The sequence below is a fragment of the Trichomycterus rosablanca genome, chromosome 17 (genome assembly GCF_030014385.1).
Source record: "Trichomycterus rosablanca isolate fTriRos1 chromosome 17, fTriRos1.hap1, whole genome shotgun sequence".
In the NCBI taxonomy this organism is placed as follows: domain Eukaryota; kingdom Metazoa; phylum Chordata; class Actinopteri; order Siluriformes; family Trichomycteridae; genus Trichomycterus; species Trichomycterus rosablanca.
In genome coordinates, this window is record NC_086004.1 from 1,813,485 (window position 1) to 1,836,187 (window position 22,703).

The 22,703-nt window shown below is 44.4% G+C and overlaps 2 protein-coding genes across 2 annotated transcripts; one reads left to right on the forward strand and one right to left on the reverse strand.

Moving 5' to 3' along the window:
* The first annotated feature begins 4,159 nt into the window (after nucleotides 1-4,159).
* Nucleotides 4,160-9,143, forward strand: LOC134331749 (uncharacterized). The gene is made up of 2 exons (XM_063013261.1): nucleotides 4,160-5,062; nucleotides 8,667-9,143. Exons 1-2 carry the CDS (start codon nucleotides 4,277-4,279, stop codon nucleotides 9,075-9,077), a joined length of 1,197 nt encoding a protein of 398 aa, XP_062869331.1. The 5' UTR covers nucleotides 4,160-4,276; the 3' UTR covers nucleotides 9,078-9,143.
* A 5,862-nt stretch (nucleotides 9,144-15,005) lies between these two features.
* Nucleotides 15,006-21,948, reverse strand: mydgf (myeloid-derived growth factor). The gene is made up of 6 exons (XM_063013010.1): nucleotides 21,737-21,948; nucleotides 19,601-19,651; nucleotides 19,138-19,199; nucleotides 17,428-17,509; nucleotides 16,785-16,857; nucleotides 15,006-15,404 (listed from the first exon to the last, which is right to left on the reverse strand). The coding sequence occupies exons 1-6, from the start codon at nucleotides 21,890-21,892 to the stop codon at nucleotides 15,325-15,327; spliced, it is 504 nt and encodes a 167-aa protein (XP_062869080.1). The 5' UTR covers nucleotides 21,893-21,948; the 3' UTR covers nucleotides 15,006-15,324.
* Nucleotides 21,949-22,703: the final 755 nt, after the last annotated feature.

Sequence of the window (22,703 nt, forward strand, 5' to 3'; positions counted from 1 at the left end):
TCCTCTCCTCGCCTCGCCTCTCCTCGTCTCTCCGTCCTGTATGCAGATGCCTCTCGCCTCAGGCAGCCGTTACCCGAGACGCGCCGGTAACCCGAGACTCCGCGTCCTATTACGGGGCGGATTCCTTTTGTTTTCCTTTCCTTTGAGGAGCGTCCTGCCAGGACGACCATGACTGACAGGTTTGTTTTGGGTTCAAAGCGGTGAGGTTGAAAAAAAATATGCGAAAAAGTGATGAGAATGTGTTAAATTTCCATACGTGAGTTTAAAAGTCATGCGGAGGAAGGTGAAGGGGAAGACATCGTGACTGGGGATGAATTTTAAGTTTCTTCGCGTCCGTCTCTTCTCCGAGAAGTGATATTTATAACGTCCTGGTTCCATTTTTTTTTTTAATCTGTAGGTTTTGTCTGATCCTAGCACTCGATTTACACTTCTGAGGTTCTCCTGATAGTCTCATCCTGGTAGTTTCCAAAAGTTGGTAAAAAATGAAGCCACTTTTACTGTGAGAACACAGCCTAATTCCAAAGTTTGGACATCCCTGGTTAACCCTTTAATGGTCTCGATTCCCAGGTGGGGCGGTCCGGGTCCTTTCTGTGTGGAGTTTGCATGTACTCCCCGTGTCTGTGTGGGTTTCCTCCGGGTGCTCCGGTTTCCTCCTACAGTCCAAAGACGTGCAAATGAGGTGAACTGGAGATACAAAATTGTCCATGACTGTGTTCGATATAAAAAAGCCGAGCGCTGAGCAAATCGGCTATTTGTACCGAGGGTCGCGGTGAGAGTGAAGCGCAAACCACTTCTCACGTCAATGAACTAAAGAAAACAACAACTCAGACAAACACGTCTACGTCTTCTTATCACCGACAGCTGATCCATGCTTTTTACATAAAAACCAACATCTGTAACAACAGCACAGATGCTCGCAGGTGATCTACATGCTTTGCCATCATGTTACTACTCTTGATGATGCATTTTTGGTTCCCAAAAACTGGTGGAAACGCGGGTTGCTTCTCTACAACACACCAAGTTTTGAAAAATATCTGAACAGAACCGGTTCAAGAACCAGAATTCTTTTGGTGGAAAAGTGCTATTTGGGATTGAGTTTGAGACCTCTGGCATAATCAGTTCAGTTTGGTCTTGACTCTGGTTTAACAATTTCCTCAAACTTCTGTTTCTTCATGACAGATCTGACAGTGGAAACCCTGAGTTAAGCTGTGAGCCTCTTATGTCTCTGTAGCTGTTTCCTGCTTTGTAACCGTCAATAAGCTTCACTTGAAGATCGTTATTCAGCTGCTTGGAGAAGCTTGAGGTCTGAACATTGATCAAACTCTGAAACTGTCTTTGGTTTAGACAAATCACACGTATCGATCGGCCTAACGAGTCCGTTAATGAATTAATCAGGTTCTCTAGAGACTACAGCTGGAAGGGCGTCCAAACCCAAAGAACCAGACTGGTCAGTGTGACATGGAGGTGTGTGTTGTTCTGGTATGAGTGTAGCAGGTGCAGCAGTGTTGGGATTTGAAGCTCCTCAGAAAGGTTCTTGATGATGGGGGTTTAATCCTTGCTTGTGGTCATTGTGGTCCATTTCTCCAAAACATACAGATAGAAAAGGTTTGAGCAGCTGAGAGTTAGGGGCCTTGCTCAGGGGCCCAACAGTGGCATCTTGGCAGAACCACTTCAACCACTGAGCTACCGCTGTTAATGTGTATTGACACCCTGTTCCGATTGGTTTACAGATTCATACCCAGCGTTTCCGGGTGCCGCCGGACACAGTGTGACCCTGACCGTAAGGACCCGGTTTGTAAGACTGGCGAGGGCTTGTGATGGGCAGGCGGTTAGCGGCGCCGTCTCCGCGCCCGTCATGGCGCACCAGCACGTACTTGTCCGAAGCTAATGTGACGTGAAGTGCAGCGCGAGCATTAGCGACTATTTCTGGCGCTCACACACAGTAAGTGGGCGGCGGTGTTGAAGGCTGAGTGTTTACAGAAAGCAGATTCATTAGCCGGGCGTCATCGCGGGCCCCCGTGACAGCGCCGGCACGGAGTTTAGCACGACCGAGGGAGCATGTGATACCCAGAGCTGTTTTTCACCGAGAAGCGCCTGATGTGTTCGGTTCATAACGAGAAATTTGCATGAAGTGACCTTTGTTAGGATCTGATTCACACAGACAAGCGTTTCCTCCTTACTTTGTTTATAAAGTGTAGCGTCGGTGCTGTACTGCTTCACCGACCCGGGTTCCATCCCTTCCTCATGTTACTGTCTGTAAGAAGCTTCGTTCTCTCTGCGTCTGTGTCTGAATCTGTCTTCCAAAAAAAACACCAGCATGTGGTTTCGTTTCATTTTTATGTTTTACCACAAGTTTATCCTCATCCTGGTCAGGGTCATGATGGGTCCAGCTCCCACAGAATCACTGGTTGCAGTGCAGTCCCTGAGGTGCCACTTTGGGCATTTCGGTTTCCTTCCATCACCCAACCATGCAGAAGTCGATTGGCTGCTCCGTATTAACCCTTAGGTTTGCTGTATTCTGACCTTGTGCCCGGTGTTTTCAAAAGGTGCTGGACTAAACGCCACCCCGACCAAGATACAGTAGACCCTTGAGTTACGAAGGGTTTACCATACGAACATTTCGGGTTACGAACGATCTTTTTCAACTTCAACGTAAGAACAAATTTCGGATTACGAACCAAAATTCGCGAAACACGTGACGTCACGAACAAGATGACTCCAACCGTCTCTCTCTCTATATACATACATACAGTGAGCGAACATTCGAACAGCGGACGGTGTTTTTCCGGTGTTTTCTTTATATTTTGTAAAATTCAATATTAAAATGTCCCCAGAGAAGGTGCAGAGAAAGCACTGTGGTGAGAAAATGAACAAATCTTTTATATTTGTTGTTGTATAATTACTCCTGCCAGTAGGTGTCACTGTGTATCAGACAGAGGGGACAGTGAGAGAAAAGAAGGAACTTGGCTCAGTAAAGTATTCTTTCTTCTGTGCAATTACACCTACAAAATACAACACTACTGAAATAAAAAGGAAATGTATTATGGTGTATGATACAGCACACGTACTGAACTGAAATGTGATGTGTGTTTATGTACAGTACTACTGTGTATTATTGTTTATTATTGTTTATTACAGGAATGTCTATTCTATAATTTAAGATTTAAGGGAGAATATACGTGTATTTATAACAAAAAAGAGCATTTAAGACATTAGAGAGGTTAGGTTAGGGGTAAGGGGGGGGGGGGGTTTGGGAGGTCTGGCACAGATTAATTCTGTTTACATTATTTCTTATGGGAAAAATAGGTCTAACTAACGAACATTTTGACTTAAGAACAGCCCTTCAGAACCAATTACATTTGTAAGTCAAGGGTCGACTGTATTAGGTAAACTTTAAAAGGTTCTGGTGTGTGAATGAAGAAATTCGAAATGGTTTTGGGCTTAAAATACAAACGTCTGCTGTTGCACAACAACCTCCCTTGCGCAGCTTTTGGATCCAGTTCTGATGACGCAACTGCACCGGAAAACTAAAGGACGCGTTTTTGGAAAGATCCGGTGGATGTGCTGCGTAGTGTTTAAGTGGAGATTTTTATATCTGATGGAGAACGTGCAAGTGCTGTAACATGAAGAGGATGAGCTGAGCTTAGGATGCAAATACACCCCCCCCCCTCCCTTCCGGGGGTGATACTTTCTCAAATCCTGTCTTTAATTGCAGCACTGTAGCGTAAGCCATGCAGGGACGGGAGGCGCAAGACAAAAACGGAGACAAAAGATGCGACGTATCGAGATGCGACCTACCGAAAAAAAAGCCCTGATAAAGTCGTCCTGTAAGAGACGGGGAAGAGCTGCGAGAGCCGGTGGGAGGTTGAAAACGCGAGCGAATGCGATGCGAGAGAGGAAGTGAGAGAGGGATGGAGGAGGGGGTCGAGCGAGGCGAGCAATAGACAGGAAATGTGCAACAGCCACTAAAGCCGCTAAGCCTGGAAGGCAGAAGGACTGAAGGGAAGGAGCAGAAGACGGAGGCTTATTGCCGGGCGAAGGCGTGATAGGAGACGAGGAAATTCCCGTATGGGAGGAGGGAGGGAGCCGGGCGACGGTCCAGCTGCAGAGAACAACGTGGGGACAGCATCCGAAAGGAGTGCGGACAGGAGACGGAGGGTACGAGCCGAGGAACACGTCAGGAACACTCGGAGAAGAAAGTTTTCAGCTCGGGCGAGACTCCCGAGCATTGGCATGATGGAGAATCTCAATATGAAGCCATCGACCCGCTGTCACTATGTTTACTGAGACGAGGGGACTTGGACGGCGTGCCGCCTCACGTCACTTCCGGCTCCTACAAAAGATGGGTCACTCCGTAAAGACCAGAAAAGAACCTTTGGCGAACGAGGACTATAAGACGAGTTCCGGCGGATCTGCCAACACCCCCAATAATGGGCACACCCATCTGTCCAGGTTCTCCCTGGCCACCCTGAAGCTCTTCAAGCCTGTCAGCAAGTCGAGCGGGACAAGGTGGCGCAAGTGTCAACACAACAGCTCCTCTGTGGATGAATGCAGCTTTGTGGAGAACCCTCGCCAAGCCCAGACTCCCCTCCCTCCGAGAAAATGCGCTCTGGATTTGCCGGCGCAGTTCAGAGGTCAGAAAAACTGTGGCGCGCCTGTTTGCGTGGCGCACCAACAATCCGGCTCTGTTCCGCAGCCCCAGACGCCCGAGGTTAACGGACACACCTTCGACAGACGTCACGGAACTAAAAACAGCTGTCGGGTCGAGCAGGAGACCTGCAGCGTGGACAGCTCGATGGGACAAGTTCAGGAGGAGGAGGACGGTGATGGGACCAGGTCCCTGAAGGCTATATTTGCTACTGAAGTTCCTCAGAACTCCACCGTCAACCGGCAGAAACGTTCTCAACCAGGATTTGAAGAAACGGACCTGCCGAGCACGCCCGACACCAACGGAGAGACGAAGACGTTTCAGACGGTTCTCCAGGAGCGGATCAGTAAGGTGGTCGTGAATCTTGAGGAAGTTCTCCGAGGTCTGAAGGAGGTGCATCTGGAAATGAAGGAGGTAATTCATCCGGAGTTTGTGATTGTGCTCACACCTGTTTCTGATCATGTAGAACAGAGGCGTGGCACTCTCTACAGAGTAGCGTCCAAACATTTTGTGGGAGTAGAACAACTCAGTTGCTTGTTTCTAATCTCCCTCCCATTTTTTTTCTTATAGTTTGGGTCAAAGTGAAGAGTAACTGTTCTGCAGGTTGGAATCCCAGTCCACATTAACATAACTGCTAGTCTTAAAGTATTGGGACACCCATTCTAATTTTTAATAATTCTTCCAATTATATGAAGGGAATTATACACTTCCAACTTTGCAGCAACAGTTTAGGGAAGGTCCTTTCCTGTCCGGTTTCAGTAGTTCAAGCCCTACCACTGCCAGGTTGCCACTGCTGGACCCTTAACCCTCGATTGCTTGGACAGTATACTGTAATTTGCTTTGGATAAAAGCATCTGCTAAGTGCCAAAAAATTTAAATAAAACTATCACACAGACGTCGCTCTGTTTTAATATTTTTTGTTTTTGAAATGGGACGTCCAACGAGCTCAGGTCAAGCTTTGGTCAGGTGTCCAAATACTTTTGGCCATGTAGTGTATGTCTTGACAATATAGCATGTCCGGAGAAGAAGACTTATACTTGGAAACATCGGACAACCCTGGACATTTCACTCTCATTTTAACCGAGAGGCAACGTAGCCCCATGCAACTCCTTACAGAACTTACAGAAAGTGACCAGAGGTGAGGACTGAACCCGGGTTTTCGCACTAGAGTTGCTGTGCAGCACCCACCACATTTCCCAGTGTGTCTACATGAGCTTACGTCTCAGTTCTAACTCCAACAAATCAAACAAATGTTCTTTCACTCTCAGATTCATTAAAGGCTCAGTTATGAAACGATCATTTTACTTACATTACAGTTACAGTATACATTCTGAGCAATTGTTGAGCAAAGGTTAAGGGCCTTGCTCAAGGGCCCAACAGCAGCAACCTGGCAGTGGTAAGGCTTGAACCAGCGACCTTCTTATTTACTAGTCCAGTACCTTAACCACTAAGCTACAACTGCCTGCTGGTGATCATCTTTCCACCACTAAAATACATCATCATTTTCAATACATACACTATATGGCCAAAAGTATTTGGACGCCTGACCATGAGCATGATGGACAAATGGTATTAAAATAGAGTGACCTCTGTGTGATCTTTCAGCTAGAACAACAACCGCTCCTCTGAGAAGGCTTCTCACAAGACTTTGAAGTATGTCTGTGGGAATCTGCCTCAGTTGGCGTTCCGGTTCATCCCAGAGCTGTTGCATGGGGCTGAGGTCAGTGTTCTGTGCAGGACACTGGAGCTTTTCTTCATGTCTTTATAGAACTCGCTTTGTGCACAGGGGCACAGTCATGCTGGAACAGGGAAGGTCCTTCCCTAAACTGTTGCTGCAAAGTCGGAAGCATATAATTTCCTTTATATCATTGATATAACATTTACATTTAAATTATCAGCATTTGGCAGACGCCTTTATACTAAGCGACTTACAGTTGTGACAGTATACAGTCTGAGCAATTGAGGGTTAAGGGCCTTGCTCGAGGGTCCAACAGCAGCAACCTGGCAGTGGTAGGGCTTGAACCAGCGACCTTCTTATTACTAGTCCAGTACCTGAACCACTAAGCTACAACTGCCTGATGGTGATCATCTTTCTACCACTAAAATACGTCATTATTTTCATTACATACGCTATATGGCCAATAGTATTTGGACACCTGAGCTTGATGGACGTCCCATTTCAAAAACAAACAATATTAAAACTGAGTGGCCTCTATGTGATCTTTTCAGCTAGAACAGGGGTGTCAAACTCATTTTCACCGAGGGCCACATCTGCATTACGGTGGCCCTCAAAGTGCCGATTGTAACGTATCCTGATGTGACTGCAGTCGCCTTTGAAGTCTTGGACAATTTGTTGTTTTTCTTGGAGGCTAAATTCTGTGTTTTGTGTCAAAATGCCACATTTATCCTGTATATTTATAATGTATATCATTTATATTGTCCTCCTTTACCACAGACACGGCCTCATAATACGACAGATGTACCGGTTTCTCTTCCTGAAGCACAAACTTGTTTTCACTTTCACATCTTTCATTAAATTTCCTCCTTCTGCTTCAATTTTCTCTTCTTGTACATTTTGGGATTATTTGTAAATATTTCTCATCATCACTTGTTGGAAAATCGCTTCAGTTAAGCGCTGATGTGGAAACACCGCCATCTAGTGGTGGGATGCGGTCACTTTGCAGGTCACAAAATCGGCATGCATTGTAGGAGATGCAGTTTATGTACGAGTTTACAGCGTATTTTAAGACAGTTATACATCTTCTAAGCTCTCGCCTTGAGTTTGACACGAGTTAGAACAACAACCACTTTTCTGAGAAGCTTCTCATAGGACGTTGAAGTATAGTTGAGTTGGGCTGAGGTCAGGGTTTCAATGCAGGACTGGATTTTCTTGGTTTATAACCGAGCTTTTCTTCATGTCTTTATAGAACTCGCTTTGTGCACGGGGCACGGTCATACTGGAAAAGGGAAGGTCCTTCCCTAAACTGTTGCTGCAAAGTCTGAAGCATATAATTTCCTTTATATCATTGATATAAAACCTGAACCTTTCATCCAACATTAGTGCCTGATCTCAGGGCAGTTGTAGCCTAGGGGTTAAGGTCCTGGACTGGTAATCAAAAGGTCGCTGGTTTAAGCCCGACCACTGCCAGGTTGCCACCGTTGGGCCCTTGAGCAAGACCCTTAACCCTGCAAATGTAAATGTAAAAATCTCACAAACACAGTCTAAAATACTAGCCATGGTTTTGGAACGACATGCCCATCAAGATCATGATTAGGTGTCCATATACTCTTGGACTCGTGTCGTAGTACCATGTGATGAGCGAATTGTAATTACAGCGTGAGAAACCTGTCCAATAACGTTCCCCAGCTAAAACAGGTGCAGTTTCAGAGGAACAGGGGTAAGCGGCACGTACTAGAGCTACCTGCTCCACTTCTCTGATAAATGCGGCGCTGGTGAAGGATGGTGCACCTTTTTTATCATCGTCCCTCGTCAGCAGGTAGAGTGGGGCAGCTGGAACGCAGGGTAACCGCCTATTTTTAGCCCTGCTGCTGCCGCAATCGCTGCTGTGGTCTAATCTCATTTACACAAAGCATCTCGTTGGCGTCATGGCACGTTTTCCGTGTCCGTGTGGCCCTGATTGTTTGGCGTGTTGGCGTGTTGGACCTGGAAAGGATTCAGGCTTTCATGAATGTGAGCTGGGTAGGTTGGTACATCAGATGAAGCATCAAAGCAATTCTAGTTCCGGGCAGCCGAACAGCCCACATCTTGAAGCGCCAACTGTCCCAATGGGTTCCTGTAGGCTCCGGGCATGGAGCGGACGCCAAGCTGGGCGTAAAAGCCCTCCTGGTGTTCCGCCACCAGCATACCCGACCAAATTTACAAACGGAAAACACATAGAGGTCCGTGTGGCCCTGATTGTTTGGGCGTGTTGGACCTGTAAAGGTTCCAGGCTTTCACATATGTGAGCTGGGTAGGTTGGCAGGTTGATGATGATGCCAATTGTGTTTTAAAATGCAGGTGGTCCAACAGATCGATCAGCTGACGTCCAAAATTGACCTGAACCTGAAGGACGGGCCCGAGGCTTCGAGATGCCACGGTTCCTGTGGAACCTCCAGAGCTTCGACATCAGAAGAGGCATCGAAGCCGAACAGCCCACATCTCGAAGCGCCGACTGTCCCACGGGGTTCCTGTAGGCTCGGGGCATGGAGCGGACGCCAAGCCGAGCGTAAAAGCCGTCCCGGTGTTCCGCCACCAGCGTACCCGACCGAATTTACACACGTAAAGGAGAAATCTAATCGTGGAGCGGCGCCGCTCAGGGCAAGAAGCAAGAAGCCTCCTCCGTACCCCTCGGACGACAAAGCCTGGAGGGTAAATAGAGAAAAAACTCCTCACGCGGGCAAGCGAATACATCTCTCGACTACGGTGTGACAGGTCAAGCTGCTCCAGGGCAGCTAGAGGAAGATTGCGGTCAGTATGCGGTATCCTGGGCGACGGGCAGCGCTCGGGTGAGTACACTCGATTTGTCTCCGCATGCCGTCGGCTGATTCATCACCTCGCCGTTCACACAATCCGTCCTGAGTGCACGTTAAATGCGGACCCCGGTGCGAACGTCTCTGCGGTACCCAATTTAAGCCCATTTGGGAAAATGCCAGAGGGCACCTGTAGATTAGCAGCAGCCCTGAGAGGCGTTCCGAGCCGCTGTGATTACGGTTCCGCTGCTTTTGCTCTCAGCGGCCTCAAACTGTGAAGGATCTCTATAGGGACCCACTGTTACCAGCTCGCCGGAAATTACCCATGAATAATTAACGATCTATTATGGTCTCCGGTCGATACGGGTGGCAAGATTCACACAAATCTGTACGCTAGTCTCGATATTTATTAAACGACCGAATCAATACAGGCGCCACACACACACACACACACACACACACACACCATAATAGAAGTGTTTCCACAGTGAAGAAGTCTCTCTCTATTACATTCCTAAGTCTATTATTTTCTAACCTTTACGGACCCCTGGAGGAAATTTTGGCTGGTCATTAAGCAAAAAGAGAGCTGGCGGCTCGGTGGGTAGCACTGTCGCCTCAGAGCAACAAGGTCCTGGGTTCAAGTCCCAGATGGAGCGGTCTGGGTCCTTTCTGTGTGGAGTTTCATGCATGTTCTCCCCGTGTCTGTGTGGGTTTCCTCCCACAGTCCAAAGACGTGCAAGTGAGGTGAACTGGGGATGCAAAATTGTCCATGACCACCAGCGGCTCAGAAATGAATCAGATCTGCAGAGCAATACGTGTTAATCCAGACATCTGATGCATCAGTCAAAATCCTTTATTTAACAATTCATTCATTCATTCTTTGCCTGTTTTAACACCATTTTTTCCTGGTCAGGGTCGCTGTGGGTCTGATTCGTTGGGCGAAAGGCAGGAAGCACCCCGGACAGGTCACCAGTCCATGACAGCACACACACTTATACCTTCTGGTGCTCGGTACACTTGATCACCTTCTCACCTCGATACCCCATGTATTAGGTGAACAGGACCCCTATAGGACCCCCACTGACCTGGTGATGTTTGGTGTGTGTTGTCCTGGTATGAGTGTAGCAGGTACAGCAGTGTTGTTGGTTAAACTTACTGCCCTCTTTATTAGGAACACGTACCTCTTTAGCACTGATGTAGCTGATGCACCAAACCTCAATAATTAGATCCTGTTGTGTAGCTACAGGTAAGTCCTGATGGGTGTGGTCTCCTCCAGGTTAGCATGACCGGGCGTCTCACTAAACGGTGAGCTGAATATGCAAATGACGTAAATCACAGCCTGTGCTACGGCTAATGCTGTTAGCTCCGTGATTGTTAGCTGCGTCAGCACGGGCGTTTACTGATGATAAAGCCGCTCTCATTTCGAGCAGCGCTCACGTACGGCTCCGTTATTTCATAAAGCTGTCGGCTTTATGTTCTCCTCCCGGCATTGATGTTGAATTTAGGTGTTTTAAAATCCCAACAACACTGCTGCACCTGCTACTGCTACACTCATACCAGGATAACACACACTACCATATCATCCCAGTGCTGAAAATGATCTGGTATTTGTATCTGTCAATCTGAGTAAAGAAATACATACCAAATATTTGTTAGCAGAATTTCCATGTGTGGTTTATAACCACAGTCTTTTGATTTGATTTATGGTGCTTGTTAGCATAGCGGAGCGGACTACAGCATAAGTGTTTTGAATTAAAGGTCATAAACATGCCGCTTGTGCACAAAGACTCGAGGAGAGGGAAACTGCAATCACAAACTGATAAAAGTCAGTGGTGAGAATTTATACAAACTCTGTTCTTCTTTCTTCTGTCCTCGTTCTGGTTCCTCTGTGTCAGGTTGATTCTTTTGAATTCTTAGTGCACAATAATTATGATGGATGTTCATGATGTTAAAACCACACAACACGTTATTGCCGTGGATCGCAGGAAGTCGAGAAGCTGCCGAGAATCTGTGTTTTCAATAAACAGAGGCTCATTGTGAAGTTTCCGAATCCTATAACGGCTTCATTTGGAATGTGTCACTCTCCCTGTCGAGCATTCGGCGCCCAGCTGGGTATTTCAGGCTGAAACCCATTTTAAGATGAATTGATTAGCTGGAACACCTGGAGGAACGTAGAGATGGCAGCGTTTGGGCACAGAACCGCCGAGGGAGAGGAATAATGGATGCGGTTTCGCGAGGAACGCGGCGACATCCACTGACGTTCTGCTGATGTGAGGAGAAAAGGCTCGTGCAGGACCGGATAAATGAGCGCAAATGAAATAACGGAGCCGTACGTGAGCGCTGCTCGTAATGAGCAGTATTATCAGTAAACGCTCCGGCGCTTTAAACACAGAGTCGGGAGGAAAAGTGCCGACGCAGCTAACAATCACGGAGCTAACAGCATTAGCCGTAGCATGGGCTGTGATTTACACCATTTGCATATTCAGCACAACGTTAACCTGGAAGAGACCACACCCATCAGGAACTACCTGGATCTAATTTTTGAGCTTTGATGCATTACCCGGATCCAGTGCTAACTCACTCACTTATCCAATCAGGGTCACGGGGGGTGCTGGAGCCTTTTCAATGGGCGCAAGGCACACAGTAACACCCTGGATGGGGCACCAGTCCATCGCAGGGCAGTCACACACACACACACATTTACCTATAGGGCAATTCAGTGTCTCCAATTAACCTGACTTCACGTCTTTGTACTGTGGGAGGAAACCCACTCAGACACGGGGAGAACATGCAAACTCTGCACAGAAAGGACCCGGACCGCCCCGTCCCGCCTGGGGATCGAACCCAGGACCTTTTTGCTGTGCGGCGACAGTGCTACCCACCGAGCCAGTGCTAACAGGTGCTAAATATTAGCAATATAAAATAGATATCCTTTTTACATGTGGCAGCAGTTTAGGGAAGGTCCTTTTTTGTTTTAGCATGTCTGTCTTCCTACAAAATATGTAGTCAGGTGTAGAGTAATTCTGCACAGAGTCCCATCCCAAAACCAAAACCAATGAATTAGGACATCTGTGACAAGCCATGCCCTCTCGTTTAAGGTTACTGCATTGTAGAAAGCCTACCCAGAAGAGTGGAGACTGTTATAGCTGCAAAGGTGTACTGTTTTGTAATAGTATTAACAGGATATTGAACAAGCTTGTGGTCACGTGTCTGCATATTTTTGGCCATACAGGCCATATAGAGGGCACTGTGTTTCCAGGTTTCCGTACCCACCGCGACCCTGAGCAGAATAAAGTGGTTAATTAAAATAAACAATACAAGTAGCGGTGCTGGCATCTCACTGCTGATCATAAAGCTGAACCGATACCGTCACCTCGTGTACTGTGCACGCTGTAAAACGCACTCTGGCGACTCCTGGTGGTACAATTTGCAATCACAGCGTTCATTCATTCGGTCATTGTCTGTTTAATCACTTTACCCTGGTCAGGGTCGCAGCGGGTCTGATTCATTGGGTGAAAGGGAAGGAAACCGGAGCATCTGGAGGAAACCCACGTGGACACAGGGAGAACATGCAAACTCCACACAGAACGGACCCTGGCCACCCGGAGCTGACAAAGCAAAATATTAAAAAGCCATTTTTATGCTGCTCAGGTGGCGCAGCGGTAAAAACACACGCTGGAACCAGAGCTGGGATCTTAAATACATCGTATCGAGTCTAGGCTCGGCCTGCCGGCTGGGTTGAGCAACCACATGAACAACGATTGGCCTGTTGTTCAGCTAGGGGTGGGATATTAAAAAGCCGGATAGGGTCTCTCTCATAACTAATGCAATTATGACCTCTGCACGGAGACCAGGAAAGAGTGCTGTCAGGGTGTGTCTCTCCGTACACAGTGCTGAGCTGCACTGCACCTGTCAAAGTGTAGGTGATTATATATATATATATATATATATATATATATATATACAGTGTATCACAAAAGTGAGTACACCCCTCACATTTCTGCAGATATTTAAGTATATCTTTTCATGGGACAACACTGACAAAATGACACTTTGACACAATGAAAAGTAGTCTGTGTGCAGCTTATATAACAGTGTACATTTATTCTTCCCTCAAAATAACTCAATATACAGCCATTAATGTCTAAACCACCGGCAACAAAAGTGAGTACACCCCTTAGTGAAAGTTCCTGAAGTGTCAATATTTTGTGTGGCCACCATTATTTCCCAGAACTGCCTTAACTCTCCTGGGCATGGAGTTTACCAGAGCTTCACAGGTTGCCACTGGAATGCTTTTCCACTCCTCCATGACGACATCACGGAGCTGGCGGATATTCGAGACTTTGCGCTCCTCCACCTTCCGCTTGAGGATGCCCCAAAGATGTTCTATTGGGTTTAGGTCTGGAGACATGCTTGGCCAGTCCATCACCTTTACCCTCAGCCTCTTCAATAAAGCAGTGGTCGTCTTAGAGGTGTGTTTGGGGTCATTATCATGCTGGAACACTGCCCTGCGACCCAGTTTCCGGAGGGAGGGGATCATGCTCTGCTTCAGTATTTCACAGTACATATTGGAGTTCATGTGTCCCTCAATGAAATGTAACTCCCCAACACCTGCTGCACTCATGCAGCCCCAGACCATGGCATTCCCACCACCATGCTTGACTGTAGGCATGACACACTTATCTTTGTACTCCTCACCTGATTGCCACCACACATGCTTGAGACCATCTGAACCAAACAAATTAATCTTGGTCTCATCAGTCCATAGGACATAGTTCCAGTAATCCATGTCCTTTGTTGACATGTCTTCAGCAAACTGTTTGCGGGCTTTCTTGTGTAGAGACTTCAGAAGAGGCTTCCTTCTGGGGTGACAGCCATGCAGACCAATTTGATGTAGTGTGCGGCGTATGGTCTGAGCACTGACAGGCTGACCCCCCACCTTTTCAATCTCTGCAGCAATGCTGACGGCACTCCTGCGCCTATCTTTCAAAGACAGCAGTTGGATGTGACGCTGAGCACGTGCACTCAGCTTCTTTGGACGACCAACGCGAGGTCTGTTCTGAGTGGACCCTGCCTCTTTTAAAACGCTGGATGATCTTGGCCACTGTGCTGCAGCTCAGTTTCAGGGTGTTGGCAATCTTCTTGTAGCCTTGGCCATCTTCATGTAGCGCAACAATTCGTCTTTTAAGATCCTCAGAGAGTTCTTTGCCATGAGGTGCCATGTTGGAACTTTCAGTGACCAGTATGAGAGAGTGTGAGAGCTGTACTACTAAATTGAACACACCTGCTCCCTATGCACACCTGAGACCTAGTAACACTAACAAATCACATGACATTTTGGAGGGAAAATGACAAGCAGTGCTCAATTTGGACATTTAGGGGTGTAGTCTCTTAGGGGTGTACTCACTTTTGTTGCCGGTGGTTTAGACATTAATGGCTGTATATTGAGTTATTTTGAGGGAAGAATAAATGTACACTGTTATATAAGCTGCACACAGACTACTTTTCATTGTGTCAAAGTGTCATTTTGTCAGTGTTGTCCCATGAAAAGATATACTTAAATATCTGCAGAAATGTGAGCGGTGTACTCACTTTTGTGATACACTGTATATATATACGTATATACTGTATATATATATATATATAAAGCCACTTTTATTCAGTTTAATCTTCGTTATCCCTCATCTATGAAATTAAAATGCATTTTAAAAGCCCCATTTCCAGGAACGTTGGTAATACAAATAAGAATCTGTGATTGGTTTATTGTTTTAAATCTAAATTTTTTATATAACTGATAAAAGTAGAAAAAAAAGTGTTTTTATTTTATACAGAAATTTCTTCTTACCTTTGCATTTCAATTCATAATAAAGAACTTTAGAGGTTTGAATCTGTGATACCCAGACAAACGTATTTATTAAAATCTTCTCTCTCATTAGAACCAGGATAACAGAATCAGAAGCAAACATACACGTGTAGATCTGATAATAAACAGTAACGCTTCTTGTTTTTTATTCCCTGCAGATATAGTCCGATGGCGTCAGAAGTCGTACTGCGGAGGAATCCAGGAACGGAAGCGTCTATAATATTTTCTTCAGCTGCTTCGTCCTTCAAGGAAACAGTTCAGAACGTACAGATGAAACGGTCAGAACCTGACAGTCTTGCCCGTGGTTTCTCCTTGCTTATAGAGGAGTCTCAGGGGGGACCGATCAGAGCTCGTCGTGGCGCGTCCTACCGATGATGGTAAGCTTGGAAAGTTCGGAGCGGAATTTACCATCCTTGTGGGTCACTAGAGGAGAGAAAACACACGTATGTTATGAGTGAAGTACCAAAGCTGCTAAGATCTTATTTCTGAGCAGATGATTGGAGTTTAAGTCCTGAGACTGGTGCAGAATCTGTTTGTATAAATTCTGCTTTTATTTTTAATTCACTTTGTATAAAGGTCTCTGCAAAATGAATGTATTAAACAAGTTTGCACATTTATTAAATCCTCCTTCAATATAGACACACTGTGTATTCATTTCATGGTTCGAATTACAGGGAACACTGTCACCTCACATCAAGAAGGTCTCCGGTTCGATCCCCAGGCGGGGCGGTCCGGGTCCTTTCTGTGTGGAGTTTGCATGTTCTCCCCGTGTCTGCGTGGGTTTCCTCCCACAGTCCAAAAACATGCAGTCAGGTTAAATGGAGACACTGAATTGCCCTATAGGTGAATGGGTGTGTCTGTGTGTGTGTCTGGCGTCCCGTCCAGGGTGTTACAGTGTGCCTTGTGCCCACCGAAAAGCTGGGATAGGCTCCAGCACCCCCCGCGACCCTAACTGGGTAAGTGGATAAGATAATGAATGAATGAATAATTATATAAAGTTGACCCTGTATAATTCAGAAGTGATCGCTACTGTTTGTATTTTTTGCCGCTTGAGCCATCACGTAAATCAGACAGCAGGAGTACACCTACTACAAGGAAGAGATTCTTCATTCTGCCCTCCCTCAGGCACTGCGCCACCGCCAGCAATGCCACCGTAAATCTACTTACTTTCATTAAAACAGTCAGACAAAACACTACACTTACACCCACACTGTAAATAATGCTCCTATACACCGACCAGGCATAACATTATGAGCACTGACAGGTGAAGTGAATAACACTGATTATCTTCATCACGGCACCTGTTAGTGGGGGGGGTATATTAGGCAGCAAGTGAACATTTTATCCTCAAAGCTGATGTTAGAAGCAGGAAAAATGGGCGAGCGTGAGGATCTGAGTGAGTTTGACGAGGGCCAGATTGTGATGGCTAGACGACTGGGTCAGAGCATCTCCAAAACTGCAGCTCTTGTGGGGTGAATCTATCAAAAGTTGTCGAAGGAAGGAACAGTGGTAAACCGGCGACAGGGTCATGGATGCACGTGGGGAGCGAAGGCTGGTACGTGTGTGGTCTGACCCAACAGACGAGCTACTGTAGCTCAAACTGCTGAAGAAGTTCATGCTGGTTCTGATAGAAAGGTGTCAGAATACACAGAGCATCGCAGTTTGTTGCGTATGGGGCTGCAAAAGGGGGACCAACACAATATTTGGAAGGTGGTCATAATGTTATGCCTGATCGGTGTATGTAGCATAAGTAGCAGTTTAGGTGAATCCCTAACGAGAAATGGTGCAATAAATGAAGCTCACCTGTAGTATCACCGATGACGAACTCCTCCTCCTTCAGAGCGACGTCCCTCTGCCCCCCTACAGCCGACTGAGACTGGAACAGACAGCAGACGGGAGTGAGGACCAAAAACCTCCACAAACTAAATCTATTCTATCTGAAGTTTCATTCCTCACAAAGTCTCCAGATCACCAAATAAAAAACCCTCACAATGTAAGCCGGCTGCATTGATCAGACGAGCTCTGAAAAGCTCAAAAGAAGAACCACCGTGCTTTTGATCTGACATGAGAAGATCCAAAACTCAAATTAGAGCCTGATGGAGTCGCTCTGAGATGTAACACCACAGGGGAAATAATAAAAAAAACTCACACATGATTATAATATAAGAACAATTAAATATTAATCATTTATCACTCAGGTTCAGTGTTTCATTTATTCATCTTCATTAGCGACTTCATCCTGATTAGTGCCGTCATCTCAGATTATAGCAATTCATGAGTTGATGGTGTTATAATGATGGCAGGCCTAGATGTCTGCTTCATCTGACATTTCTGTGCATCCTCTCACACTTGTTTACGATCTGCGGTTACACTGATGGACGGCGAGGAGGCCGACGATGAATCCTGTGCTGTAACCTAAATGACGTGAAAGACGAGCGATACTCACGTAAGCGCTGGCGTACTCGATCTTGGCTCCTTTAATCTCGGCTTTGAACTGCGTGAAAAACAAGTAGGATTTTCCCTGGGGCCTTCGATTTAAAAAAGAAACGTGGGAAAAAAATAAATCAATAAGATTCTCTTCATCTCAAGATACATGACAAGTATGAAAAAGACTGATTAAATGTGCCAGCTGAGCTTTTCCTTTGTTTGTTTCCTGCGTTTATTTGCATCTTTTTCAACCAGAACAAATGCAAAACATGCTAAAGGAAATGAAACAAACGTACATGATGTATAGAAAGCTCGGACATACAGAGAATTGCCTCAAAACACTAAATCAGCTGCACAGTTGATGTGTAATAAATAAAACATTACATCCATCTTACTAAACTGGTGCTGTGAAGTACCACAGATATTCTTAAGCATTAAATTTGACCATGTCAGTCACCCACTGCATACAGTGATCATTAAACAGAGGAGCATGTTTAGTGACAGGCTGCTGTTACAGAGCTGCTCCACGGACAGGCTTACAAGGTCCTTCGTACCCAGAGACATTAGGCTCTACAACTCCACCAGGCAGACGCATTTAGCATTCGGCATTTAGCAGACGCTTTTATCCAAAGCAACTTACAGTAATGTGACAGTATACAATCTAAGCAATTGAGGGTTAAGGGCCTTGCTCAAGGGCCCAACAGTTGCAACATGGCGGTGGTAAGTTTTGAACCGGCAACCTTCTGATTACTGGACCAGTACCTTAACCACTAGGCTACAGCTGCCCCCAGGGACGGCTGGCTGTAGCTAAAGACTGAGGGTCCTAATGTAGCCATGTGTGTACGTACTTGTATGCACATGCATGTGTATATATATGCGTATGTATTTGCATATGTGTATATGTATGTATATGTGTATATATGTGTATGTATGTATATATGTGTATGTATATATATGGCTATATTGGCCTCATTGTGTAATATTGTCACATGTCACTTTACTATTTAATAGTTTAATTACTATTCAGTCTTTATACTAAACTATACCTCATGCATAGTCATTACAGTTACCAGTTATCCATTTTTATGTAAAACACAAGAAAATACTCAGTTCTAGTTTTTCTGTTTGGTTTGTTTTGTTTTGTCCTGTTAATTACTTGTTGTATTATGCTACTGGGGCTTTAATTTCCTTCGGGATCAATAAAGTATCTATCTACAGTATTTGAAATGTGTATTAATAAATACATGTCGTAAATAATCATTAGCAATTTAACTTTTGAACAATCCAGTCCTAGCCAACTGGAATTCATCTCTCTTTCTAATCGCTGCCTCTATCCTCTGGCACACGTGCAGCCACCGATCACTTCTTTTCACCTGCAAGGGGTGAGTTTCACAGAGCCTCACCAAGTGAATTTGTGGTAAAGAGAAACATGTACACGTTGAATTTTTGTCTGAACAATTCTGTTTAACTACATTGTTAGTAGGAAAAGGGGTGAAAGAAATAAAGAAAAAAAATGCTGTTATCAACTGACCTTAAATCAAACTGAAACATGTATGAACATAAATATATAACATTATTAGTATAAGCACAGTTGCTTTGGAATTTTAAAAGGTTGAAAAAAAAACCTCCTTTAAATCATATGAAATTATGCACTACACTGAGTTATTTTGGAAAAATTGCTAATAACGTTGGTTAAATGCTTTTAATGTTAGTAAAGTGTTGCGCTTACCTCCAAACTGAGCAAGAGAAGAGCCTGTCATCATCACTCAGACCTACACTCATCTGCCATTGCTGCAAAATAAAACACACATAACATATTACAATCCATGTAAGAGTCCGGGAACACTGGGAGAAAAGGCAGGAATACCCTGAACAGGGTGCCAAGCCATCGCAGGGCATAGCAGGGATGCACCACCTAAGCACCAGGAGTGTTAATAGTAAACAATAATTTTACAGACAGTCTGTAACAAAGCTGTAAATTAATTCACTGTTTAATGCACTTGAGTGTTTATGGATTGATTTGTCACTGAACAAGGGCAGCAAATTGGGAGCAAAATGTGCATCCTACAGTTGATCACAGGACCAGAGCTAGAAAAAAATTCATGGCCTTAAAGCAACCAAACTTTTTGTTATAAAAAAAAGGCAATTTACATGCTACTCATTTCCATTATGCTAATGACCCACAGGCTTACCTCATTGGTACCTCCTTGAGAAGCGTAGGTGAAGGTGCACTCGTAATCACTCTACAAAATAAACAAATAAAAACTGGTATCAGTGTTTCGCTAGATGTTCTAACCCCTGACCAACCTATAACATACAGTATATACAATATATAAAACTGCTATAAAAAACAAAGTACTTACTTAAAGGATAAATTACATAATCATAGACCTCCAGCTCCTGAATTTAGCTTTTTTTAATAAAGACTGAAAGATCAATAAAATGATTTGGACTAAATATAGAACTCATGTTGCTTAAAGGCTGGCTCACTCGCTTGCTCGCTCGCTTAACCGCTTATCCAATTAGGGTCGCTTTTTAATGGGTGCAAGGCACACAGTAACACCCTGGACGGGGCGCCAGACACACATATATACACACACACATACACACACCCATACACCTATAGGGCAATTCAGTGTCTCCAATTATCCGGACTGTGGGAGGAAACCGGAGCCCCCGGAGGAAACCCACAGACACAGGGAGAACATGAAAACTCCACACAGAAAGGACTCGGACCGCCCCGCCTGGGCCTTCTTGCTGTGAGGCGACAGTGCTACCCACCGAGCCACCGTGCCGCCCTTGCTTAAAGGCTAAATTATTAAACTTCTAATTATTATAACTTCTCAAGTCAATTATATTTAGTCCTTCAGCTTTAACAATTTCACTGGAGTTCATTCGAACCGGTTGCGCTTGCTCAGAGCGACCAAGGTAAAATATACTATACAGTTTTTAGTAGACACCTGATATTAAAGGTTTATGTAGACTTATAAGAGACGTCAGGCTTTTAATATCTGGAAATGTTTTTGTTCTGTGATTAAATCATTAAGATTGATCAGATTATTCATTCGGTGGTGTAGAAATTCTCTAAAGTTACTTAGCTTTGTGTTCCAGCCTCCAAATGCTTTGTATGCAATGTTCTCTGTGTCCAATTTGACTACACTGGTTAAAAAGTAAACGGATCAGTGATCTCTTGCAAATGTTGGGAGGGATACCCAAATTGTGAGCAAATGCTGAGGAGAATTTGTCACATTGAGAACAAAACAAAAAAGATCTGCCATGAATTAAAGGCTGGAACGTCGGTGACACTGTGCACAGTCAAGCAAGCTTAACATTCCCATTGGTTTATAAGATGTACAGCAAGTTTAATGTCAAAAACAGTCATGGACAATTTTGTATCTCCAATTCACCTCACTTGCATGTTTTTGGACTGTGGAAGGATCCCACACAGATACGGGGAGAACATGCAAACTCCACACAGAAAGGACCCGGACCGCCCCACCTGGGGATCGAACCCAGAACCTTCTTGCTGCCCCCTATTGGTTTATAAGATGTACAGAATAAATAAATGAGTCCAGCCTCCAAAAATCAGCAATTTGAAGCTCGGCTGAAGTTTGTTGTTAGTTAAAATCAAAACCTGGCTGCATTTATTCATCCTATTTGGCTTATCAGTTAAATTTTGTGATCTGACTGTTTGAAAAATCAAGGGTAACTTTGTGATGTCTGAAATCATTCAGTACAAATATGAAAGGGAGCAAAAACCTTTTCTATACTATTGTATACATTAAGCTAAAGCTACATGAATGAAAGAACTCTCGTCTGAAGCAAGTCTGACGTCACAGCAGGACGACACACATTGTGCCACACCATTGGTGCTTATTCTTCATGTTCCGCCCACTGACCAATCAGAAGCTGACTTGTGGCCATGCACGGATCACGTGATTTCAACTCCGCTCCAACGGTGGGAACAATATTCGTGTTTCGTGTTTTTATTTAAAGTTATTCCATATGATTAAACGTATAATTTTGAATAGCACATAATCCCAATTCCTCATTCGTATTGTTTTTGTATATGGCTCATTTATTTACTTTAAATTTATCAATTTATAATGTCAATATGTAATCATGCAGCGTTTACTGCACTGTGCATTCTGTGTTAAAAAGTATTTACAACATGTTTAACGCAGTACAAGTAAAGCAGCCGTACATGTTAAGTTAAGGTTCTAATATGCATATTTAGCGGAATTCACTATACACAGCGGGATAATAACAAACCAGCCCAGTCCCTAGTCATTTCCTTCTCTTCAAGCATTAAACATTAACGTACTTACAATTTTCTCAGTGAATGAATGCACCACACCTCCGGGTTTCACGTTAAACTCCACGGTTTTGGCATTTTCTGAGGCTCTTCCAAGCGTCAACAAGCCAAATAAAACCACCAGTTTAACCCAAAACAAACCAGCTGGACTGCTGTAAGAGAAAGCCATGTCGATGTGTGAAATCTAACAAGCTAAACCTGCTGGTCTGTCCAATAAAAGCGGCTTAGTTTTTCTCCCACCTGTTTTCAGGCAACCTCCGCCCCTATTGCGTCAAGGCTTTCGTCTGCCCTACTGGCACAATAGAAGTTATGTCGCCACCTACTGGTCTGAATCAAGCACACAGCCAGTACACTAAACGACCAAAAGTATGTAGACACCCCTCCTGATTATTAATTATTTATTTAAGTTGATCTGTACAGCAGTTTACACTCAGTTTATATCAAGCAATTCTGATGTATCATTTTTAAATAAAGGCCTATATATTGTCACATTTCTATTATTTTCAATATAGACTGTTAATAAAAAAATTCTCTAGTTTCCACAGAATAATGATAGTACACCATCTGTAGATGTCACTCAGTTAAAATCAAGCAATTCTGATGTGTCATTTCTAAATTAAGGTCTTTATATATTGTCAAATTTAAAAAGAGTTAAAATAATAGAAATGGGACAATATAAAGGCCTTTATTTAGAAATGACACATCAGAATGTCTTGATATTAACTGAGTGTAAACTACAGATGGTGTTCTATCATTATGAAGTAGATGTTGCCAAGTTGCCACTGTTGGGTCCCTGAGCAAGGCCCTTAACCCTCAATTGCTCATCGTGTAAGTCGCTTTGGATAAAAGCGTCTGCTAAATGCTGAAAATGTAAAAAAAAAAAATGTAAAATGAAGTGGAAATATTGTGTGGAAACTAGAGAATTCTTTTTTATAACAGTCTAGAGTTAAAATAATAGAAATGTGGCAATATAAAGGCCT